This window comes from Abramis brama, assembly GCF_963993115.1.
Source record: "Abramis brama genome assembly, chromosome: 22".
Classification (NCBI taxonomy): domain Eukaryota; kingdom Metazoa; phylum Chordata; class Actinopteri; order Cypriniformes; family Leuciscidae; genus Abramis; species Abramis brama.
In genome coordinates this window covers 31,800,761-31,816,671 of record NC_139984.1, presented here as the reverse complement: position 1 = coordinate 31,816,671, position 15,911 = coordinate 31,800,761, and the positions used below count along the sequence as shown (strand labels likewise).

General features: G+C 41.3%; 2 protein-coding genes across 2 annotated transcripts in view; both read left to right on the top strand.

Moving 5' to 3' along the window:
- Positions 1-306: 306 nt before the first annotated feature.
- The window catches only part of LOC311072945 (E3 ubiquitin-protein ligase TRIM39-like), a 29,070-nt gene continuing 13,465 nt past the window's right edge, over positions 307-15,911 (top strand). The window contains exons 1-3 of the mRNA XM_084098319.1: positions 307-550; positions 660-1,216; positions 1,528-1,623. Of these exons, the coding sequence (XP_083954445.1) occupies positions 487-550; positions 660-1,216; positions 1,528-1,623 (717 nt within the window). The 5' untranslated portion in view covers positions 307-486. The remainder of the gene's footprint in view (positions 551-659; positions 1,217-1,527; positions 1,624-15,911) is intronic.
- Positions 1,871-14,836, top strand: LOC311073720 (E3 ubiquitin-protein ligase TRIM21-like; the record flags this gene model as incomplete). The annotated part of the gene is given in 6 exon segments (XM_084099660.1): positions 1,871-1,894; positions 2,036-2,269; positions 5,450-5,564; positions 12,315-12,341; positions 12,464-12,776; positions 12,778-14,836. Coding segments are annotated over 6 exon segments (960 nt in total). The 3' UTR covers positions 13,025-14,836.

Here is a 15,911-nt window from a genome sequence, read left to right as displayed (position 1 = left end):
TTGCTCTCTGACCATTTTCTTACAATATGTCAATTAATCATTAGGCAACGAAAAAATGTTCCTAAATGAACCAAGAAATGATGTGGAACACATTTTTATCATGTACCATCAAAGTGTGTGCAGTAGAGGGTTGAACAAAACTGACACATGGCATTTACAGATGTTTATTTAGTGGGTTATTTGTTTGAAAAATACACTTTCACCCCTTTCTGTGTTGTCTTTTATATATAAACATATCTTTTCATGATTGTATAATATGGTTTTGTAAAAAAAAGTTACATTTGCTGTACTATGGCTCCCAGAGACACATTTAGTTTCTGTATTTAGATTCTTCTTCTGCAGCCTAATAGATCTAACTACATCACATGGTCTCAGACTGGCAGTTAGAGGCGGAGCTTATAGGCTCAGTGAGGTTAGAGTTAGAGGTGGAGGAACTTCCTGTCAGAAACTGCTGTCTCATATACACCAGTTAGTTAGTTGTCTCATATGCCTGTTTATGGCACGTATGGCTGCTTTGACTGCTTGACAGTGGTTCATAGTACAGATTTTAGTAATAATATTTTTTAACCATGCACATTACGTGAACATTACTTGTATTATGAAAGTTGCTCTCTTCAGCAATGCAGATGATATATTGTCATCATTACTTATCTTTTCAGCCATGGCATCCTCCAGTGGTCCAGCACTAAATGAGGAGCTCCAGTGCTCCATCTGTCTGGAAGTGTTCACTGATCCAGTCACCACTCCATGTGGACACAACTTCTGCAGAACCTGCCTGAGCAAAAGCTGGACGAACACACAGACCTGCTTCTGTCCACTCTGTGAAGAAACATTCAGCAAAATACCTGATCTCAAGATTAATACAACACTCAGAGAAGTTGTGCAACACTTTAAGGAGAAACTCAATCCAGGAGAATCTGAAGTGTTCTGTGACTTCTGTGATGAAGGAAAGCAGAAAGCAGTGAAGACCTGCCTGACGTGTCAAAGCTCTTACTGTGACTCTCATCTGGAGCCTCATCTCAGAGTCCCACGTCTAAAGAAACACACACTGATCAACACTGTGGAAAATCTGGAGGATTATATATGCCAGAAACACGAGAGACCTCTGGAGCTGTTCTGCAGAGATGACCAGACGTGTGTTTGTCTGTCCTGCACTGAAGGAGAACACAGGACTCACAACACTGTTCCTATAGAGGAGGAGAGTCGAGAGAAGAAGGTAAAGAGTTACAAACAAAACACTTTAAACACACTGTGAAATGCAGATGTCTTTCCTGTGTCATGTTTCCATGTTGAAGAACCTGTCCCTTTTATTTTAAACAGCCAAATCCAATAGTCTTTCATTACATCTGATAAAAACTGATTTTGTTACCCTCAAAGCTGTCAGACATGGGCTAAAAGATTAAAACTATCATTTTAAATTCATTTGGTCTTTAAATGGTTTAAAAGTCAATATTCAAATATTAGTTTATCAGAAGATGGAAAGCTATATTCAGTGATAAATGTGTCTGTGTGTTTCTCTGTATGTAGAATCAGCTGGTTCAGACACAGATAGACGTTCATCAGATGATCCAGGACAGAATGAAGAAGATTCAAGAGATCCAGCACTCATTAGAGCTGAGAAAGGTTTGTGCTTCGATCAACCCGAGTTCATTTCCTGACTCATGGTTGTTTCCGATCCCCCTTTCACTTTCACTTTCACTTTCTGTTCACTCTCTAACTATCAAAGAAATTGAATTACATTGTGAGTTCTGCCATCATCTAGTAACCTTCATGTTGCTCCAAACAAATATGATTTTTTCCCATAGAGCACTGCACCAATCTAAGTGTTTTGCACAAGAGTTCTATTGGAGTGCTTCAACAGCTTGTCCTCATGAGCAGCACGAACATTTCTTTTGTGTCCCACTGAATACTACATATTTTAAGTGACATAAGGTTAATTAATGATGATAGAATTTTAATTTTGGGGTGAACTATCCCTGTAAATAATATGTGAATATTGAATAGATTAACTAATATAACTGTTCTCGTTCATCAGAGAAACACAGAGGAAGAGAAATCCACCAGTGTTGAGCTCTTCACTGATCTGATCCGCTCCATTGAGAGATGTCAGTCTGAGCAGCTGAAGATGATGGAGGAACAGCAGAAAGCAGCAGAGAAACAGGCTGAAGATCTCATTAAAGAGCTGGATCAGGAACACACTGAGCTGAAGAGGAGAAACACTGAGCTGGAGCAGCTCTCACACACTAAAGATAATCTCCATCTCATACAGGTCTGTCAACATCTGTCTCAGTCAATATGTACAATATTACAGGACAAACACTCTGTTCTTTAAGGTCCACCCAATTGACCCAACGACGGTGTCCAATGGTGTGGCTGAAGGTTTTCTGTGTGTTGGTCGCTTGAGTGATTTAATTTCAATTACACTTTTATCTGACTCAATTTTATCTTGACCTCGAATTTAGGTTGGAATGCCAGTGGATTATTGGTTATTTATAATTTATCTAGATATTTTATTATTCTGTTTTAACTCTTTACTTTAGATTGTACTTGTTCATTCGGATTCCAATGTTGCTCTGAGTCTCACACCGGATGTTAACGTGAATCTCACAGTCACAAACTCGCCAGTCTGATCATTAGTCAGAGCAGAGGTTATGACTAATAATATTTGATAAGCCGCCCATGCTTGCCATTATTTAAATAGTAATTCCGTTTAGTCCCTTACTGTTACAAACTGCTCCGAGACTAAAAAGGTTGGAGATCCAAACGCAGCTTTAATAATAGGGACAATTCAAATAGTAATTCGTAATTCAAAGTACAGGCAAGGTCAAACACAGGCAGGCAGTCCACAAACACAACAAGGAAGGGCACAGAAACTAAAAAAAAGAAATCCAAAATACCAAGGGACATGACACCAGGGAGAATGCTCAGAACTGAAGTGTACAACTACTAACAAAACCTCACAGTCAATGACAGAGTTAACAAGGCTAATGAACGACAGGTGGATGTAATCATGGCTGATTAGTCTGCACAAGGCGTGGTGGCGGCCATTTTGGCCGAAGACTCAGGCTCGAAAGCCATTTGATGGGCAGGCGGCGGCGGCTGAAGAGACCGGCGTTGGGGGCCAACAGGGCTGGAGATGCTGGTGACCGCAGTGGGCCAAGCTCTGCCATCTGAGCTTGATGCATAGTGCCCCCCGCCCCCAAAAAATATTTAGAGGAAGAGTCCTCCTCCACCTCCCCAACAGTGAAGAAGGAATCAGCCAACAACAGAACATAATCCAGAAATTCAATGAGGGAACCTCGAGGACCATCACGAATGAGTCTTGTTTGATAGAATTCATTGAGTCCGTAACAAAAAGTCAATGAGTGCAAAATCAGGAAAGTCTGTTAAACTAGCCGGATTCAGAAAGTCTCGGGTGTGGTCCTCGAATGGTCTATTATCTTGCTGGATCAACAGATGAGTTGAAATGCTGGATCAACACTGAGTCTGGGTCTTACTCGTCTGCTGGATCTGTGCATGGTGAGGTTTTCTGTAACTAACTGCTCTGAGACTAAAAAGGTTGGAGATCCAAACGCAGCTTTAATAATAGGGACAATACAAACACGTAATCCAAAGTGCAGGCAAGGTCAAACACAGGCCGTCCACACAAACAAGTCAGGGAACAGAAACGGGCAAAAGAGTAATCCAGAAACAGGCAAGAAATCCAAAAAACCAAGCGACATGAAACCAGTGTAACTACTAACAAAACCTCTCAGTGAATGACAGAGTTAACAAGGCTAATGAACCACAGGTGGATGTAATCATGGCTGATTAGTCTGCGCAAAGGATTATGGGGAATGAAGTCCGTTATGGTGTGGTAATGGTCCGGGTTGGAGTGCCCTCTGGTGGTAATCCCAGTCACTCTCACTGGTGATCGTGACACTTACAGTCGCCTATATAACAAAAAAGCTCAAACAATAATCAGAGGTTATGGCTAGTGCTATGAAGTAATGCCGCCCCATGCTTGCTATTATTTAAATTGTATTTTTGTCAAGCCTTGTTACAGTTCGGCTCGTAAATAACAGGTAACAGACAGAAAGCAAAAAATGAAACCAAAAGAAAATAACACGTAAGACCGTGACAAGCCCCCAATAGTGAATACAACTATATAACAACTTAACTAAAGTCAAGCAGTAAAGCCCAATTTATACTTCTAGAATCTCGCCTGATGTGCTACATGCTCAATCTAACCCGAGATCTAGTATGTACTCAACCCTGGACACAGATTAGCAGAAACATGGATACAACAATCTAGTAGAGTCAATAATTTCAAAGTAGGTCAGAATAAAATCAGATGTAACAATTTCTTATTATTCAGGGAAATCTATAATGCCAATTACATAATCATATCGAAGATAATCAATACAAAACATAAAATGCTCAGAAATAAAGAGTTAAATATGCATACCTGACATCTGAAAGATACATAATGCTGAGTGTATGGAAGACCTTCAGCATTACGGGCTGATCAGACTACAGAATCACCCTGAGCCTTTTGCAACATTTCTTTAAATACTCAGACAAAGACAAAACATCCTCCAAATGGAGGCATGAACTAACAATTGGAATTTGCATTAATCAAGATCCCAGACTTGGGTAGTTTAGACCTTATTGAGGACAGAAGGTAATTTGCATGAAATACACTGGTAAAGGGCTCTCCCTCCACAGTAAGCAAAGTATTTCTAAACTCTCTAACTTGTAGCTTTTGGTCTATTTCTCTGGACTTGAGACCATTGTACAAATCATAGTGAAACATTTCAAGTGATACCAAACATGACTGTCAATTAGCTTGCATTGACGGAACATTATATTTTTCATGTAATCATTCTGATTGAACTGAGTGAAGGGAAGAATGGGTGAAGGGAAGGGATAAATTGTGAATGAAGGACAAGAGTGAAAGAAGCTTTCCCACATATTCACTCTGTTGGGTGTGGAGACGGATGCCTGCATGTGTTTGTTTCTTGTGCTTGAGGATACGTTTACACGACACCGATATGCTGAAAATGGAGAAGTTTTTCCTTTGAGTTTTCTTCGACACCATTATCAAAACAATCCTCATTCACACGGATCCGCGAAAATGACTAAAAACCCTGTATTCTGCTGCCAGGCCATTAGATGGCGATGAAACACTATAGACTGAACATAAGACAAAGCTTAATTTGCATATTTAAATGTTTCAGAAATGTTTTAATAGAGAACCTATAAGCAATTCTTCATGTAATCAATCAACTAGAGGAAGTACGGTGATATCATCCATATTCATACAGAGGTTTTGCCTCAACTGTGTTAGAAAGCTCCTGTGTAAAACATATTGAATTAACTGCTTTAAAAATAATGATCATATTTAACAGTCTTCTCTCTCTCCTGCTGTAGATGAGCTCATCCCTGAACCCTCGTCCACACGGACGAGATCAGGACTGAGATCAGGATTGACTCTGATGTGAATGTGAACTCTCTTTTTATAGCTCTGATTCAACTGAAGAAAACTCTAGATGAGACACTGCATAAAAAACTCAGTCAAACTGGTATGTGAATATCAAATACAGTGTATAGATTTTTTTGTTTGTTATTAACTTAGAAATTAATCACACTGTTTGAAAAATATAACCATAACATAACTTGCCATGTTAGCATTAGACTGGTATGATAAAATCACTTACTAAACGTAGAGTATGTAAAGTTATATCCAAACTTTACCATAACCAGTTATTACAGTATTACTTTAACTTTTGAGACATGTAAGTGATATGATGTGACTATTCATGAACAAACACTAATACAAATCACTGTAAAAATTGTAACATGCTATTTAAAGAAAAAAAAATACTATTTTAATGTAACTATATTACACATGATATTTTTTTAGTAGTTTTTAAGGCTTGATTTCTTTAATGAAATCTACCTGAATAAATAATGTAAAATCTCCTAAATTATTTAATATATATGACACAATGAATTTAATAATAATTTTATATTTTCCTTGTGAAATGTTTTTTTTTTTAAAGTTGACTCTCAAAAGTGTGTGATTTTTAGTGAACGGAAATGACCTGTTTGAATTGGACTTGTATTGTATTTGACAGTGATCCTGGTTTCTCCAAAGGTATTTTTTTCTTTTTCTTTTCTCCATTCTGTCACTGATGGAGTTTTGGTTCATTACCACGGTCTCCTTTGGCTTTTGGCTTGCTTAGTTGGGGACATTTAATATTCAACAATATTATTGTTCCCTATCCAGGGTGGGAATTATGTAATTTTAGGGGCAAGGCCATTTGGCCTCCACCTTTTCTTTTTTTTTAGGGGCACCAAGGCCATATGACAGGGCACAAAGGCCATTGAGTACAATTCGATGGTTTTCCCATTCAGATTGATACCATAACATCCTAATTTGGAATAAGACATGGATTATGACTTTTTTAATAAAAAAAAAACATTTTTTAATGAGAGAGAGAGAGAGAGAGCGCCATTACATCCAGAAGGTATACACCCTCACACAACAATAGAAACAACATAAATGCCAATAAAAGCATTCAGAAACACCTCAAATGCCAATAAAAGCATTCAGAAACAACACAAATGCCAATAAAAGCATTCAAAATATTTATTCAGTCCTCTATATCATGTGAGTGTGAGAGAGAGAACCATTTCATCCAGAAGGTATACACCCTCACAATCATTATCGCTCAGCGCTCAACGCAGTTTGCTTCGTGCTCCACTCAAATCGCCCCCCGCTCGCTCCAAAAAAGGAAAAAAATCTACATGTATATCACTTGTAGCGGTCCCCAAGCTTTTTTGCGCCACAGATTGGTTTAATATCAGACAATATTTTCACGAACCGGCCTTCAAGGTGTGGCGGATAAATACAACAAAATAAAATGATACGAACGGCATAAAAACTGGGGTATTTTTTTTAACCTATAATAATAAACATGAATCCAATGTGTAGGCCTACTAGCAACTTTATTAGCAGCGTCCTCTAACATCGTGCCTAAAAACAACTGAGAAAGTCTGAACACAAACAAAATGCCCCCAAAAGAAAAAAATCTCTATGTTTTCGGTGCTGGTGCGATGTAAGGGTGGCACTGCTGCCAATAAAGCACCTAAAAGCTGTCACAACGAACCGGCAAAATTAATGATTATGAATATGTAAAATATAGCAGGAGACATTTTAATTGTTTACTAATAAACCAGTTTTTTTTATTATTTTTTTTTATGTCTGTGTCGGCTGGAAAGATGCTGACTCGCGATCTTCGCAGTAGTGAACGCGCCAGAGAGAAATGCACATTTCATACGGATTACATAAGAGAGCAGTCTGTTTTCTTTCGTTTTGAATTGTTCTGTTTAAAAGTAGACATTTCAAGCTTTATATATATGTCTCAGGTCTGTGAGGCAAGTAGGCTATGCGCTGAGTTTCGGTTCATTTATGAGACAAGCTCCAGTTTCGCCGGCGCCTTCCTGTCGTGATTATCTATTTTCTAATATATTCACTTCTAATTGATTAAATCCAGACAATTGGTTGATGAAACATTGATTAAAATTAAGATACAATTAATACAAAACGAAATTAAATTTAAAGACAGGCTTTGTGCTTTCTGCTTGAGGTCTCTGTGAAAGTTTTATAAAGCAGTCTTTTAGTGCCGCTTTCAGAGCGCTCACGTCCGTAACGGAGAACTGTCCAGTCTGTAACATTGTTTTTTTTTGTGAAATAAATTTCTAAATAAATGCGACTTATAGTCCAGTGCGACTTAGGCTAGGCATATGTTTTTTTTTCTTCTTCATGGCACATTTTTTGACTGTTGCGATTTATAGTTATTAATTATTATTAATAGTAGGCTACACCTGTATGACTTCTCATTTTCCTTTTTAAAGTACTTTTTGAACTCCATTATTGAGCTAAGTTTTGACTGAAAATAGTCTACTGTTGATGACTGTGCAAGACAGATGGATTCAGGGTCAGGCTTGACTGAGCATGCTTCAGACTCGTGGTGTGAGCGGAGCGAAACTGGAGCGGGAAATAGGGCGACGCTCCGTCCTTTTGAAATTGCCGCTCTGCGCTCTGTCCAAGATCCGCCAGCTCGCGCTCCCCGCTCGCTCCCGCTCCACTCCGCTCACATGCTCTGCTTTATACATGGAACTTGGACAGGGCCAGGGCACACAGGCCACTGTGGCTGTACGATGATTTTTTTTTTCACGGGGCATGAAGGCCAAAGTGTAGGGCAACGGCGGCCACGTGCGTGGCCGCGGTATAATTCCCACCCTGTCCCTATCATTCGGTCACTCTCGACGTCTCGTCGTGACCGAAGATTTTGGGATCTCGCTCAGAGGACCGATCTACTTCGAGTGTAATTAAACGAGCCAGTTTCACATTGGCATGCAATCATTGCATTCAACTGCTCTGCCTCGTCAGCGCGGGTATAAATTGGCAGCTTATGCGTGATGCAATCAGTCTTTTGCTTCGGTCAACAAAGAAGGTCTACAAACCTGTAAGAGAACGAGTTTTTCCTGCTCTTCTTGGAAGTGTTGGCGATACGGCGCGGCAGCAACTTCCCTCACCGATCCAGCGAGGATTTAAAAACAATAGCTGTTTTAACAGCTGGTATTGGTAGTGCACTGCGGGATTCCCCTTACCCGTTGGTGACGCGAGTGGGCGTTTTCCCTGCGTGCTTCAGGTGTATGCGTGTTTGTACAAAAATGGCAAACACACCGTGCGTTTCTGGATGCGGTCGTTTCCTGACGTCAGGTGATGGTCAAGGACGCTGCATTGTGTGCTTGGGCATTCGGCATGCAATGTCAGCGTTCGTGGATGAGTCATGTTCTCACTGCAGGAACATGACCATCTCGGAGCTCCGATCGCGGCTCTCACTCCTCAAAGGTATGGGAGTCCCCTCGCCTCTGCCTCGATCTAACCCTCCTCGGGGGGCTACTTTGGGCCGTAGCTTGGGAGATCTGAGGGTGACAGTGAGGACCAGTTCCGCAGGGCCACCACCCCCAGGACCCCCTCACTCCCATGTTCCGCAACCAGCTGGACCGTCGGAGGAACGGGCTGGGCCACCCTTGAGGTCTGCACCAGTCGTATCCTTCGGCGCCCCGCCTGACGATCAGATGTCGATCGCGGCATCGGAGGGCGAGCCCTCTCTCTCCCGGGATGATGACTAGGCTGCGCTTCCCCCTTCGGGTGTGGCAGTGTTGCCCGAGTCGGACCCAGAGATGATGGCTACGCTATCTCGGGCCGCAGAGAGTGTCGGGCTCGTGTGGAACCCTCCACCGTGTCCCGAACCCTCTCGGTTGGATGATTGGTTTCTCGGGGCAGCTTGCGCTGGTTCTCAGCATCCTGCCCCGGTGCCATTCTTCCCCGAGGTGCATGAGGAGATCACTAGGTCATGGACGGCACCTTTTACTGCCAGAAGTGGTCCTAGGGTCCCCTCCCCCCTCACTACCCTCGATGGCGGGGCAGCCAAGGGTTATGCGCGTATCCCCCCCGTGGAGTGGGCAGTTGCCATGCAACTTTCCCCTAACTCCACACTAACCGTGTCTCCCATCCCGGGCCTGTAAATACTCGTCAGGGCTAACCGACAAGGCTTACAGAGCTTGTGGAGAGGCTGCCTCTGCTTTACACGCCATGGCGTTACTGCAGGTCCATCAGGCCAAAGCCCTGAGGTGAGACGAGTGTGTCCAGTCGGTGCTGAACTGCCTGAGCACTTTCAAGGGCAGAACCGCGGTTCCACTGAAACATTTTCAGAGGCTCCTGGGGCATATGGCGGCCGCAGCGGCTCGGTCATCTCCATATCAGACCGCTTCAGCACTGGCTCCATGGCTGAGTTCCGAGGTGGGCGTGGCAACGCGGCACCTACCGGGTCCAAGTTACTCCGGAGTGTCGCAAACACTTCAGCCCGTGGTCGGACCCGTTGTTTCTGTGGGCAGGAGTCCCCCTGAAACAAGTGTCCCGACATGCAGTGGTGTTCACAGATGCCTCTGCCACCGGCTGGGGTGCCAAGTACAATGGGCATGCAGTCTCAGGGGTCTGGACGGGACCCCATCTGCATTGGCATGTCAACTGCCTAGAGTTGCTAGCAGTACGTCTTGCTCTGAGCCGCCTCAAATGGCGCCTACAGGGGAAAGATGTGCTGGTCCGCACGGACAACACTGCGACTGTTGCGTACATCAACCATCAAGGTGGTCTGCGCTCTCGCCGCATGTCGCAACTCGCCCGCCACCTCCTCCTCTGGAGTCAGAAGCATCTGAGGTCGCTTCGTGCCATTCACATTCCTGGTGCACTCAACACCATAGCCGACGAGCTATCACGTGCAGCACTTCCAGGGGAATGGAGACTCCATCCCCAGGCGGTTCAGCTGATTTGGCGTCATTTTGGAGAGGCACAGGTAGACCTGTTTGCCTCCCCAGAGACCACCCACTACCAGTGGTTCTATTCCCTGACCGAGGCAACTCTCGGCACGGACGCTCTGGCACACAGCTGGTCCCGGGGCCTGCGCCAATATGCGTTTCCCCCAGTGAGCCTTCTCGCACAGACATTGTACAAGGTCAGGGAGGACGAGGAGCAGGTTCCTAGAACTAATGCTCCTCGCGATAGCCCCTCCTTGGCTCATTCCTCTGAGGAAGGACCTGCTTTCTCAGAGACGGGGCACCCTCTGGCACTCGCGCCCAGACCTCTGGAAACTCCATGTCTCACTCTACCAGAAGTGTTGCATCCTCCTGGGCTCTGGCACAGGGCGCCTCGCTGACAGACATCTGTAGAGCTGCGGGCTGGGCGACACCCAACACGTTCACTAGGTTTTATAGCCTTCGTGTGGAGCCGGTCGCCTCCCGTGTTCTCGCCTCAAATGGTCAGAGACACGAGGGGGCCCCGGGTTACTGTCGGCTTGCTGCGCCCACAAGTGCGCTACAATTCTCCAGAGAGTCCTCTTAGCAGACCCTGTGAGTCCTCCGATCATCCCTATGGCGTCCGGACGTTGCGGAGCGTCCGGTGCCAGGCCTACGACTGATGTATCCTTGAGAGCCAGCTCTAGGCCTGGATGCCCATATGTGTGACCTTCAGCAGGTTTCCATATGCGTGTTCCACGGCAAGCTCTTAATGAAGCCTGTGTTTCCCCTGGCAGAGTCCGCCCTGCCATCCCTGCCAGTGTTGTTATCCTCCAGATGTTGAGAGCCACTCAGGGACTCCGTATTGCAGAGCCTTTACAAGGTTAGTCCATACGGTATCTTCCACTAGACCTCTAGAAGGATGTGGATTCCGCAGCGTTCCCTCCTTTGTAAAAGAAGGGGGGGGGGGGCACGCTTTCCCAGCGTTATCCAATATTTGTCACTATAAAGGGGTTATTCGGAACAGTAGTGACGGACACTCTCTGGGTAAGCCCTATCTCATCGCCAAGAAGGGTAAGAGGGTTTAGGAGGCTTGCCCAGGGCGCTGAGAGCGGGCAGCACCCGTGGCGCTTTGGTAGGGATCCAAAATCGTCGGTCACGACGAGATGTCGAGAGTGACTGAACAATAGGGAACGTCTCGGTTACATATGTAACCCTCGTTCCCTGAGAGAGGGAACGGAGACGTCTCGTCCCGTCGCCACGGGCGCTGTACCGTCGCTGGGGCCTGGGTCGCCAACTCGGCTCAACTCCTCAGCGAAAAACTGATTGCATCACGCTCCAGCTGCTCATTTATACCCGTGCTGACGAGGCAGAGCAGCTGAATGCAATGATTGCATGCCAATGTGAAATTGGCTCGTTTAATTACACTCGAAGTAGATCGGTCCTCTGAGCGAGATCCCAAAATTGTCGGTCACGACGAGATGTCTCCGTTCCCTCTCTCAGGGAACAAGGGTTACATATGTAACCGAGACGATCTCCTGTATTGACATCATTATATGAGAACTGAACTGAGCTGGACGATGACATCATTAAACATTAACTGATGTTTCCCTTCACTCAAAAACACATAAAATAACACTTAATTTCAATATTTACTCTCCATTTCCAGTCATGTGCAAAGCATGCTGTGAACTAACAATGGTGTCTGTCTCTAAATTAAATTGCATAATTTAACAAATTATCTTAAAATAAATAGGTAGCCTTCTTATTATAATCTGCTTAATCGGTTCCTCAATTCAGGCCTCAAAACTGCTTAAGTTTCCTTAAAAAATGAGGAAAATGTATCTCTTGGTTTTATAAGTGAAATGTTCTCATGCCACTGATGCTACCAGAGAGAAACTCACTGTTAACCTGAAATTATTGCTATAAATAATTCATCATTATATTGTCATCTGTGTCCACAGGGTTGAAGTTTGTGCAGAAGTTTGCAGGTACAGTGTGACTGACACCATTTTCTTCAATACACTCACAATACTGTGTTAATCTGTATTATATACTGTACATCTGAAAATGTTTGTTCTGAAGTTGATTGATAATGTCTGTTCTCTCTCAGTGGATGTGACTCTGGATCCTGATACAGCTTATACATGTCTCGTACTGTCTGATGATGGAAAGCAAGTCAGTGATGGAGACGTTAAGCAGGACGTCCCAGAAAACCCAAAGAGATTTGATACGTTTTTGTGTGTTCTGGCAAAGCAGGGATTCAGTTCAGGGAGATTTTACTATGAGGTGCAGGTGAAGGGAAAGACTAGGTGGGAATTAGGAGTGGCCAGAGAATCCATTAACAGGAAGGGGAAGTTCAAACTGAGACCTGAGGATGGAGTCTGGACTGTGATTCTGAGGAATGAGTATCAATATAAAGCTTGTCTCCATCCAACAGTATCCATCTGTCTCTTTATCTCTGAGAGTGAAACCTGAGAAGGTTGGTGTGTTTGTGGATTATGAGGAGGGTCTGGTCTCTTTTTATGACGTGGAGTCCAGATCTCATATCTACTCTTTCACTGGTCAGACTTTCACTGACAAACTCTATCCATATTTCAACCCATGCAATAATGATAAAGATAAAAACTCAAACCCACTGATCATCACTCCTGTCTCACCTTTAATGGATTAGAAAATGTAAATGAAAACCAAAAAAGATTTTGCACTAAACCACGGTCAAGTAGATTTTAACATAACTTTATAATAATACAGTAATAAAGTACTTACTGGAAGTAATTTGCAAACTATTAGTTTATAGTTAAATAATAGTTTATAAACTGCAGTTAATACATTAATAAACTATATACAAATAGTGAGTTCTTCATTCATTGTCACTGTAATTAATAAAAGGTTTGTTTAATTAGCTCATATATAAAGAGTTAGATAATGCTTTGTTAACAACTTATTAACCATAAATAGTTCTCACTTTAGATTGTGGGTTAGGTCAAAATGTGTACAAGTGCAAAAAAAAACCCTGTATATTCAGGCCTTTAAAATATCAGTCAATGACAAAACATTAACTATAATCAAATATTTGTGAGACATATATTTGTGTGATTTGTTTAAAAAATATATTTCATCACGGCTACATTTGAATGGGCAATTTATTATGAATCTATATATTTCTAATCAACACAATGATTTTGCTTTTCTTTTTCATTTTTACTTTGCTTTTGCTTTTCAAATATACTATGAAATTGACATATGATTTAATATTATATATGGTTAAATTGTACATAACATGTTACACTTACTGTGTTTCAACATGTTATTTTGTAAGGAAATCTCTGAAGCCATTTTCTCTCTATCCTCTCCAGCTGTAAACATTGAATTACTTGTGAAATATTGAGGTTCTTGGTTTATATTGTAATAACTGCATCATCTGAATAAAGACAAGCGTTCAATTCTATAACTGATATTGAGTATAATCTAAACAGCTTGGTAATTATTATGCAAATACACATTGGAGAACAATGAATATCTGCTCACATAAACATTACAACAGACAGACAGGATATAATCAAAACATGGAGGATCTTTATTGTTGAATTACATTAATTGTGAATGAAAATACTGAATTATTATTCAATGTAGATGATCCTTATATCTACATATTCTTCAAGAGAAGTGAGAGCATTAGAAGGCTTCACAATGACAGTTTTTACCACAATATCAGCAGTTTGTCACTTAACTATTAAAAAACTATTATCTCAGTTTGTCACTTTCATCTTTTACATCCATCAAGTCTAAAAATGACCACAGAAATTGTCAAAAATCAATTCTATTGTGGCAAATGTAAAGCAAAAAGAAATGGACGGGAACTAGACAGAAAGAAACAGAAGTATTTGTTTTTAGATTTTTAAGGTCAATTCTGTCATGTTTATATGATCAAATATAGTAAATAATACAGTATAACTGCTTGTCAAGACCAAGAAACTTCATTATTAGTGTCATTTCCCCCATAAGAGACTAATCCAGATTCACTGAATTCAGAGTTACTGAACTGAATCTGTTAAATAGCAGATTCTGCATGATATTGTGAGTCAATCTACTCTGTCAAGTTATAACAGTAATGAAAAACATGCTTTTGTATATAATGTATAGCATAAGCTACATTCATACATTTATACTTGTTTTATAGTCTTTAATTTGCACATTGATTGAAGGAGAACATGGGCAGGATGAGGATTAACATGTTTCTTTCTTAATAAAACAAGAAATAAATGGCAGATAATCAAATAGCAGCCCTTCATTAATATATCATTGTTAAAAAGCAGCGTTTACAAGAGTTTTACACAGATGAGGAATACAACTGTAGAAAAGTGACTTTAAAAGCAACTCTTGTAACAGTTTCTGACAGCAGACAAATGTCATGAAAAAGTAAAAACATTAAAGGATGAAACATACCTGATGGAATATCATCATCATCATCATCATAATCATCATCATCGCTCTGTTCTTCCTCAGCTGTGGTTTCTCTCCTCATGTTCATCATCTTCAATTTTTATAACAACTGTTCCTCTGAAGGAGACTATATTAAAGAATAAAAGACTTTTGTCAGACTGGATGTTCGAAAACTAAGAAACAATTTTTTTTAAATGACATAAAACACACGTCACCCCCCACATTGAATTTGGGTCACAAGAATGTTGTGTTATTTGCATATACAGTATATTATTTGATGTTTGCATGTGTGAACTAGTATTTACTTGTATTTTATAAGGAGTTTTTGGTAACACTTTAGAATAATGGTCCGTAGTTAACAAGTAGCTATGCAGGAAGTAATAGGTAGTACTGCATTAACACCGAACTTAATACTATTAACTAATATGGAAGCAATATTAACTAAGCAGTAAGTAATATCTAAATTAGTACAAAGGTAGTTCCTTGGTAGGTATTTGATTATTACTAAAGAAATGTATCCTCACTGAGAACTACTTGTGAACTAAGAAAGAATAACCAATTAATTACTAATCACAAAAGTAACATGTCTAAAAAGTGAACAATTGTGGGGTTTTTTTTTTACTCTTAACATGGTCATAACATTTCAGAAGCTTGTGCCTCTAATGGGTTCTTAGTGGAAACCAGTTTATGAATATTATATTCCCCAAATACATTAGCTACAGGATGAGATTGTGACTACTACTCTTGCCAAAGGATGGACGCATGTTCTCTGTTTATTTCAAACTTAAACATAGAATAATACTAATAATGATAATTTGTTTAAAATTTTAAACAATTAGGAAGTGATGCTGACACTCATGATTGGATTAGTTCACTATTATGAGCTCTTGAGTGTCAGTTCAATATGTCTCAGACTCCAAAGACCTACCTTTATGTTACAGTAGCCGCCAGAGGAGGACTTCTCTTTAGGATATGAATATAAACATTGATGTTCTCTTGTCAAAAACAATTTGCATCCTTAATGAAGAAATTGGCTGCATTTATGTTGTGATAATCGCAAAACCACATCTTCCAGATTACAATGTTTGTTAGAATATTACTAGTGCCTGTACAGT